The 9,480-nt window shown below is 47.8% G+C and overlaps 1 protein-coding gene across 1 annotated transcript; it reads left to right on the plus strand.

The window, feature by feature from the left end:
- The first annotated feature begins 212 nt into the window (after window positions 1-212).
- On the plus strand, window positions 213-2,185 carry LOC123117598 (uncharacterized). Its single transcript, XM_044538319.1, has 2 exons — window positions 213-608; window positions 962-2,185. The coding sequence occupies exons 1-2, from the start codon at window positions 369-371 to the stop codon at window positions 1,469-1,471; spliced, it is 750 nt and encodes a 249-aa protein (XP_044394254.1). The 5' UTR covers window positions 213-368; the 3' UTR covers window positions 1,472-2,185.
- Window positions 2,186-9,480: the final 7,295 nt, after the last annotated feature.

Here is a 9,480-nt window from a genome sequence, read left to right on the forward strand (position 1 = left end):
GTGAGAAAATGGACAGTTCGAGCCGTTCCATGGACCTACGGGGTAAAACATGTTTGATGACAAATCGGGTCCCGACAAGCTTGGTCCAGTTGCGGGCGATTTAGAGTGTGCGTGGAAATGCCCGACGTTCCGGTCTCACGTGTCCACCGGCTACTCTCTCCAAAAACAACGGGCGCCTCCTCTGGCAAGTGGGCCCTCGCCAACATCACACTTGCTTCGTTCCGTGCTGCCTCGTCTGGCTCGACCGCTCGACATCCATCCACCTTCCCTTCCTGCTCGCTGCCTCCCACCCAAATCCCAAACCCTAGCTGGCGAGCAAGCTCTCCAGATCTCTAGCTCCCGTCGCTCCACCCCGGCCACCGGCCGCCATGCGGATCCGCAGGTGCGCCTCCCGCCTGCTGGGCTCCGCCGCAGCCGCACCCCTCATCAGCTGCTCTTCCGCTGAGCCGCCGCGATTCGAGCTGCCCGCGCCTGCGCCGCCGGCCCCAGCCGACGAATCCCGGCCCGGCTTAGTGGCGCCCGACGCCTCCTCCTCCGGGGAGCCCTGCTGCGAGCTCAGCCAGTCTCCGTGGGACCTCATGGACCAGCTCGACCTCTCGGATCCCCAGGTAATCTCGTCACCACCCCACCCCGTCGCTTCTCGCACGCTCCGTGCTCTCCTGCGTGGCCGCAGCCTAGCAGGCGATTGTTTCTTTAGCAGCTAGCATATCCGCCTCCCTGCCTAGCTCTCTTTTGCCCCACGGCGATTGCCGCTCGGTCTGGAGCACATCCCTAGGGTTCCGTTCCTCCGGCGACTAGCCACATAGGCTGCGTCGGTTAGCTCCCTCGGGGGAGTGTTAGTGGCCGGCCGGTGGTGGCGAAGGCGGATAGGGCAGGAATCGCGCCGACCCCATTTCAGTTCGGCATATCTTGGTCGCTCTTTTCCTATGTTACCTGTATTTTCTAAATTTGCGTCCTTCAGGTGGAGAAGCTGTTCGAGGAGACTCACTTCGTCAGTGTCACCTGGCGATCTAGCTGGCTATTCCTACCCAGCATGCCTGCATTCGGCTCTATCAAGGAGGACCAGGAGCAGGAGGACATGTCCGAGGGGGTTGAACTGCACATTATTGCTGCAAAAAAGATGGCGAGAGAGAAGAATGGGAGCAAGCTGAAGAAAAATAAGGGGGTGAAACTGAAGAAAGGAGTCTGGACGTGCAGGAAGAACGACGGCAAGGGTTGGTTCTGCCGGCGGCTCACGAGAGAGCCCAATTCCTACTGCTCGTACCACTCGGATCATAAGCTGAAGCTACCTGGCAGTGAGAAGCCACATGGGAAGAGAGCCCCGGTCAACGTCGGCGAGGAGTTCTACTACTATGCCGGGTTCGGCCCCGGCACCAAGAGGCGCCGCACGCCAAGCAGCGACAGCGTGCCCGAACCTCCACTGCTTGCTGAACCACTGAAGGAGGAGGCACCATCTGAAATAGAAACTTAATTTTGATGCAGACCAGGCACAAGCGAACAAATCAGACCATCAGGCGGTGCTCCCACCATCGGCACATGTCGCCGACGAGCCTACTCTCAACGATGGCACTGCTAGGATCAGCAGTGATGGTGACGTGCCGGAACCTCCACTGCCTGCGGAACCACCGAAAGAGGAGGCACCGTCCGAAATGCAACTTAATTGTAGTGCAGGTCATTCACAAGCTGATGACTCAGATCATCAAGCAGCGCCAGTATCAGTAAGTGTGGTCGACGAGCCTACGCGCAACAATGGCACCGCTAGGATCACGGGCTGGGATGAAAAGAGCAGCGACGACGACACGCTTGGCTGCAATGGCGAACAACCCCGCGACATCACCAAGAGGAAGAGCCCGTTGAAGAAGAGGTGGAGAAAGCCTGTGAAAGCCCGGTCTCTCAAGTCACTAATGTTGTAGTGCCTGAGTCTTTGATCGGTGGCTTCGGATTACCTAGTGTGGCTTCATCGGCGGTTTTTTATAGTTTGCTCAGCTTAGTCTGCTCCAGTTTTGGTGCTGAGTTACCGTACAATGTACAAACTGTCTGAATTTTTTTTGGTGTACTGTTTTAACTGTCAGCGCAGTGCTAGCTGACGTTAGAACTGCATAAACTGGTTTCTTAGAATGATGTCTTATCATGGTGATGGATGAGATGCAGCAGCCATTGTTTTGCTGCAGTTGCGCGCCCCTAATTCAGTCAACCCATGCGTACCTCAATATGGTACTATATACATACAGATTATTGCCTGCATATATGCTCTGATCTTCTTCACCCCCCAGAGGAACAAGTCCCAACGGTGACACTGTCTGTTGATGGAGGTAGATCAGTTTTTTCTAACCCTGGCGTCAGAATTTCTGCTCGTTCTTCGAAAGAAAATTGTCATTAAACCACCAACAGCAAGATTCAAGCATTATGGCTTCCAACAGTAAGACTGGAGCACTACGACTTCCGACGGTAGAAATAGGATTTGCTGCTCCCAGTGACGAAAACCTAGCATTACATTCCCCAAGACCCCAACAGTAAATATCAAGCACTACGACTCCCAATAGTTGAAAAGAGCAATGTAGCTTCCAATGACAAGAATAGGCACCACTGTCCCCAATAGTGATAAATTTATATATGGACACGCGAACAGACACCAGAAACAAATATCGTTTATCTCGCGAAGATGAAACCAAGGACACTAGACATCAGCGGCCATCATTCCTACGGGACATATATCGCGGCTTTGGCACTCGAGCAACGCCGAGAGGCCTACTCATCCATAGTTTTCATCACCATCGGTAATTAACGATGGTTCAGCACATCAAGGCATATCACAGCGACATGTGGGCTTAAGGATAAATCTCAACCATTCAAGAGAACAAAGACCCAAGTAAGCGGCCGGAACCAAGATCAACCTCACATCTACGAGAAATAAGAAGCACCATATAATGAAGCAAGCTCAACATCTGTCAGGCTACTATCGTCATCCAATAGTGCGTCTATCCGAAAACTAAGTTCTATATCCACCGACCAACTATCATCATGCAACGTTACATCATCTGCCCTACATCAATTTCAATATCCCAACCAAACGCAACACCTGACGACCCGTCGCCCGACAAAGATGAAGTTCAGCTACACGGCTACACGCCAAGAATATACATCAAACGACATATTGCACAACCACTCGAGGACATCTAGATCTGACAAACTTGTGAAGCTCGACTACAAGACCACGAGACTCCGAGGAGAAATGAACTCATCATCCCACTGAGGAACAAGATGAAGTCCACACGTATCCACATCAACCTTACTCGTGGACTGAGCTCCATTACAAATATTGGTCAGTGCTTATCGATGATAAGTCAAATCACATGAGACCTGGCCCTCATTACCGATCTATTGGCCCCCCAAAGCCCAAGGACAAGACATCAAAATGGATTAATCACTTTGGAGTAGAAGGAGGAAGCTGAATCCAGGAAGGACACCCAAGGAAGCCTCCTCTCCAACCTCAATATAAGGCAACCAAGACCTACCTTAGAAGGGGTCTCTCCCCGCCCAACCTACTTTAGCCTACACCACGTAGAAATTACAAAGCTTCCCATCGTAATCACTACCATCATCTCACTGAGTTTCCCTAGCTTGCAGGTACTCCCAACTTTGTAATCATGGTATCTCTAGTTCTCTACATATATACAAGAAAAGAGCATGGCATGAAGAAGGGCTTTTTACCTGCATTGCGGACCTACACCTGGATATATCCAGTGTCCTTGTTTTTGTGTTTCAAACTCCCTCGACGACTTGACATGAAATTCCCCCGGCTACAAATCCATGTACAGTCTCGCATACCGTTGTTAGGATCTGAAGTAAAATCCCTTGTTAGGACCGTTCATGAATTAGTTGATTCTGAGTACCGTGTTAGAGTTCTTTTTACACTGCCAATGGGGGGATGCTCCCAGCTCAGTGTTATATCATTTTGAAAAGATATTGATGCAGTTTATAAGGGGGAATTGAATAAAAAATCTAAATAGAGTGGCACCATTTATGAGGAAATCTGGGTCGAAAACCACACAAGTAGTAAATGCAAAAAAGGAACAACAGAGAAATGGCTGCCCAAGACAAGTTAGTGCCTAGCCGACGTACACAAAGATCATCACCACAAGGGCACATGAACGTGCAGGGCACCATCAGACAACATCACAATACAAAGATGTTGCCGGTTGCCGAGAACACCCGCGTGCATCTTGGTAACCCCGCGGTGTGACACAAGAGAAAAAGAAAAAAAAACGAGTGACAATGGCATGACTGCAAGCTCCTCCACAAGAGCGTAATATTGGAGCAATGCAAGCGTGAGACCCACCGACTGATACAAACCTATCCGGGAAGCTCCGCCACGAGGATAACGTGAACAACTCAAGGTGGGGTTGCCATCTCGTGTCGTCGAGGCGCAAAGATCAACCGAGATCGCACAGAGAACACAAAAGTCAATGCAATGCAAGTCAACATTTGCCTTCGGAGGGATTTGAGATGCACAACATCGCCACCATGGCTCGCTCACGCATGAAACAAGAGTAGGGATTTCTCCAGGAGCATACACCCACAAAACCCAACCGGACAGTTTGCATCATGAGCCTCTGCACTAACCACCTGAGACCTAGAGGGTTCTTCAACAACAGAGGAGGGAGGAGAGCATCGTTGGATGGTCGCTACATCCACACACTAGTTGCACTACTGACCAGGATGCAGTTGGCCGTAATGAGACACCAGTTAGAGGCCTGAGTGCGAGACGAGGTATCAGCCCTAGGGGACCTCAGTGCCGGCAAGGGGTGGACACAAAACACATGGCGCACCCCGGGCAACCAGACTACCACGAATGGACGGGGTCATCAACATTAGGAGGTAATTAACAGGGGCTGGACCGCGGACCGATATCGGACACAACATCTTGAAGGCGTCGTCCGTTGTCCGAGACTGACCATCGAGTCAGCAAAGAGAGGACCAAATCTGAGATAAGCTGGCGACGAGCAACAATAGTAGGGGGTCTAGATGGCCAAGGAAGGGACTATGAGTGCCTAGTGGAGAAGCGTGTGAGGGAAGGGTACTGGAAGAGACGCCGTGTCGTTGTAGTCTATCATGGATTGGCCTTCTCCAACGACGATGTGGGGGGTTTGGACGGTGAAGCGAAGGCTTTTGGATGGCGGACTGGCAGCGGTGCCGCTGCGTGAGTGAGCGAGAGCGACCCGGAGGTAGGGTCTTCTGGTCTCACCACAGAATGCAAGTGGTGGTATTCGATAACAAAAATGCCCAAGTGGTGCACTAGAGTACCTTGCAAGTTAGTGTATTTTAATCTCAAGAAAGAAAAGTTGCTCCAGTATATTTTCAGAATCAGGCGCCACAGTGAGTATATTGTCAGAAAAAAAAGAGAGTTAGCGAACCAGCATATCCATCGCTTAGGCATGCTCAGTCACAAGTCTCCGTCAGCTCAGTACACGTGTTCACCGTCACTGACCAGCGTGGCCCACAAAACTCCACACTGGCAGCCTTCGTTCTTTCCTCCTGCGGGCTGCGGGCTGCTTCGACAAATCTCAAACCCTACCTTCAGTTGCTAGGTACTTCCGCAGATCCCAACATCCGCTCCGCCTCGCCCCCGGCTGCCATGCGGATCCGCAGGTCCGCCTCCCGCCTGCTGGGCGGCGCAGCCGCTGCCTTCGCCCCCGCCCCGGCCCCCTCTGACCGGCCTCGATTCGAGCTGTTCCCGCCGCCGCCGTCGCCGCCGGCGACGGACCAAGCCCACGAATCCGGCGCCGGGTTGGTGGCGCCCGAGGCCTCCTCCTGCGGGCAGCCTTGCTGCGAGCTCAGCAGGTCGCCGTGGGAACTCATGGCCGAGCTCGACCTCTCGGACCCCGAGGTAATTTTGCCCCACTCGCTCCATCTCACCTTCCTGCCTTCCCGCTGCTTGCTTGGTGATTGATGTATGTGTGTGTGTCGAAGATTTGCGCGCCGCCGCCTGTTTCTGCGCAGCAGCCAGCGTGTTTCCCCTAGCTTTCCTCTGCCGTCGCTAGGGTTACCCTCCTCCGCGCGTGCGTTACCAAGTAAATGGTGCTGCGTCAAGGTCTGGCGTGTGGGGTAGTTACCACGCGCAATCTCGCTGTAATATGTGGCTGGTCGGTGGCCGCGCCGGCGTGGTAGTGGCAGCATGGTCGGCCATGGATCTTGCCCAAGGTTTTAGATTCTGAATGGAGATGTTTTCTTGTGGGGCGGCGAGATACTACTTGGTTACCGCGGTTACTGTGTATCTCTACTAGTTAAAAAAAGAAGCTCAAGGTTTTCATTTCTCCTCTCTTTAGTCTAACTTTTCTTATATATGTCCCACCCTTTTCTTCTCCTCTTTGATTTTTTTCTCTCATCTCTGAATTTTCTCCCATCCATTCTTCCTAAAATAAAATCAATTGTCTCATGTTTATTAACTTATCAAAAACACATTTTATTTGGTAAGCAATTAAATTCTGACCAAATAAGTGCTTAACAATAAAATAGCGTGTAAATCATAGCGATTGCATAGAAAAACTTGCTAAGACTTTAGCGCATCAATATAATAATAGACGCGCAGTCACAAGCTAATCTACTAGAATGATTATATTCCCACTGCAACGCATGGGCAATTATGTAGTACCAAGAAAAATTTCATCTATTTCAAATGAAATTTAAAATAAATTTTGAATTCAAAATTCTTTTACCTCGATTTAGCTACGTATTGAACATGAGTTTAAACAAAATAATCTGCAATTGTAATGGAATATTTCTTGACAACCCTTCGAGGGGAGAGTTCTCGTGTGGGTTTGATTCTCTATTCGCAGATACTGCTACACGAGGACTAGTTGGCATGCTTTTCTACATGGGATATGTTATCTGGTGAATGTCAGCTGGGAAGGGGGTGACAAGCGAAATTTTTTGTGTGGCAAGTTTACGTGGTGGGAGATGGCAAATTCTGCCTTTTTTTGCCACATTTTTTTCCATTCTTCCCGTAAATTGCCATATTTCCTAAAGAAATTGCATCCTCCTAGCTAATGTTTGCTGGCAAAATACATTCATTTCTAGATACTTTCTCTGACAAGTATTTCCGGATGGACGGGGTACTTGACTATATACTAAGCATTTGTATTCAAGCATTATTTTTTGCATTGGGGGGGGGGGGGGGTTACAAACGCAGTTACTGGGCGGTAATTGAATTTATTGCCTAGGATCGAAAATCCTGATCTTGCCCCATGCCCCTAACCCATTTCAGTTCATTATACTACTAGTGCTAGCTCTTTTCATCCCTTGACAACTATTTTCCAAATTACCATCTCATTCAGGTGGAGGAATGCTTCGAGAAGACTTACTTCAGAACTACACGACGAGCTGGTTGGCTCTTCCCATCCAGTATCAGCATGCCCAACGGCTCCATCAAGGAGAAGACGACTGTAGATATGATCGATGGGGCCACCAACATGGCTGCGAAAATGAAGGAGGGGAAGAAGAATGAGAGCAAGTCAAAGACGAATAAGGGGATCAAAGTGAAGAAGGGAGTGTGGACATGCAAGAAGAGGGACGGCAAGAAGCCACAAAAGAAGAGGCCCGTCGTTGACATGGGCGAAGCGTTCTACTACTACGACGGCTTTGGCCCATCACGCAGCTCCAAGAGGCATTGTAGATCAAGCAGTGGTAGCAGTGTGCTGGAAGAACCTCCACTACCCATTGAACAACAGAAAGATGAGGCATGCCCCCAAACACAATTTGATTTTAGTGCAAGCCAAGCTAATGTCACCGACCATCCGGCTGTGCCGACATCAACACATGTCGAGAAGCCTAGGCTCAATTTGAGCAATGCCAACATTATCAGCTACGATAAGGAGAGCAGCAATGACGACGCACTTGGTTGCAATGGCAAACAAATGTGCGACATTATGATGATGAACAACCCGTTCAAGAAGAGGTGGAGGAAGCCTGTTAAAGCCCGATCGCTCAAGTCGCTAATGTAATTCTGTGGCTCAAGTGAAGCTTGGTATTACCAAGCTTGGCTCGATCGGCTTTATCTAGTCAGCTCAGCATAGCATGCTCCAGTTTGAGAGTTGAGTTACCAATCAATATACAAATTGTACTGTATTGTTTGGTCCATTGTGTTTTGACTGTGATGCGGTGTTGAAATTTCTGATAATGAATTTTCCGTTATTAATGTGGTGAGGGAACTCGAGAAATCTAAAGCAAATTTAGCTGATAAGTGTCATAATTTTGAGAGACAACAAGATAATGTGTTTTTGGTTACTAATGAAGCTAGAGATAGATCACCTCTTAATACTGTCTTGATGAATAAAAGAAATACAAGTTGATAATTTTACTACTTTGAAATCAACCAAAAAGATAGAAATAAGAGTGAATATGGTTAATTAAAACCTATACTACTAGTAGTAAAGAAAAGTGTGAGTAATGTTGCAAGTGCTAACCTGTGACCTAGGGTAGAACTGGCAGAAAAACTCACACACCCCATACGAGGAAAAATGATTGGCCTTTTATGGAATTTTAGAGGGGGTGGGGAATAAAGAAATATCAACATGTTTACTTGACTTAATCCATTAGCATCACTTGGTTTTCCTAGATTATATGAAACTATGAAAGATGGGTTTTCCTTAAAATTCACCAGAAAGGTTGACACTGGTGACCTTTTTCGTTGGAATTGGATTATGTCCGCTAGAAAATCTGGTGGTATGCATTGTGGGGTCAGTCAGGAAACTTTTGATGTCATTTCCTGTAAATCTGGAAGTATGTGTTGCAACTTATCATGTTTGATAATAAACTTAGAAATACATTTGGGATTATAGTGATTTATGGCTTTGCCCATGAGGAATATAAACTTGAGTTTTTAAAACTGGGCTTGCTAATTTTTGTAATGATATGGATTTTCCTTATATTGTTGGGGACTTTTTAATATCTTTAGGCATGTGGATGAGAAGAATAAGAAAACCAAGCTAGCTCACTCTGAGATGTTTTCAATTATGTAACTAATACTTTATGCCTTAGATAGGCTGATTTGGATGGTGGGATGTATACTTGGGTTGAATAATCACAAAAATCCTACAATTGAGAAATTTTATAGAATTTTAATGTCTTACTTCTGGGAAGATATTTTTCGTCTTACTTCTGTAAGGAAGCTTGCTAGAGAAATTTCTGATATTTTTGCAACAAAAGAGGAATTTTTTTATCATTGCCCCATGTCGCTTAATATTGATGATAGGAAGCTTGTGATTACTCCCTCATAAGAGGAGTTTATATTTGACCTTAACTAGCACAAAAGCAAACCATTTCTCCCCCTGGTTCCCAAATTTTCGTGGCAACCTGTAAAATACAATTATCATATTGGTATTATTAGTATCAAGATAAAGAGGTTAAACAAAGGTTGGGGCTCTAATTCCTTCTGGATGTCTATAAAAAGGAAGAATTATCTAAAAGAGGAACTGCTAGTGT

Source organism: Triticum aestivum, chromosome 5B, assembly GCF_018294505.1.
Source record: "Triticum aestivum cultivar Chinese Spring chromosome 5B, IWGSC CS RefSeq v2.1, whole genome shotgun sequence".
Taxonomy (NCBI): domain Eukaryota; kingdom Viridiplantae; phylum Streptophyta; class Magnoliopsida; order Poales; family Poaceae; genus Triticum; species Triticum aestivum.

What these genes read in the sequence shown, in the direction of transcription:
- LOC123117598 (XM_044538319.1), top strand. Translation starts at nt 369, where the DNA reads ATGCGGATCCGCAGGTGCGCCTCCCGCCTGCTGGGCTCCGCCGCAGCC. An exon ending in TCGACCTCTCGGATCCCCAG is followed by an intron (nt 609 to 961) that starts GTAATCTCGTCA and finishes TGCGTCCTTCAG; the next exon opens with GTGGAGAAGCTGTTCGAGGA.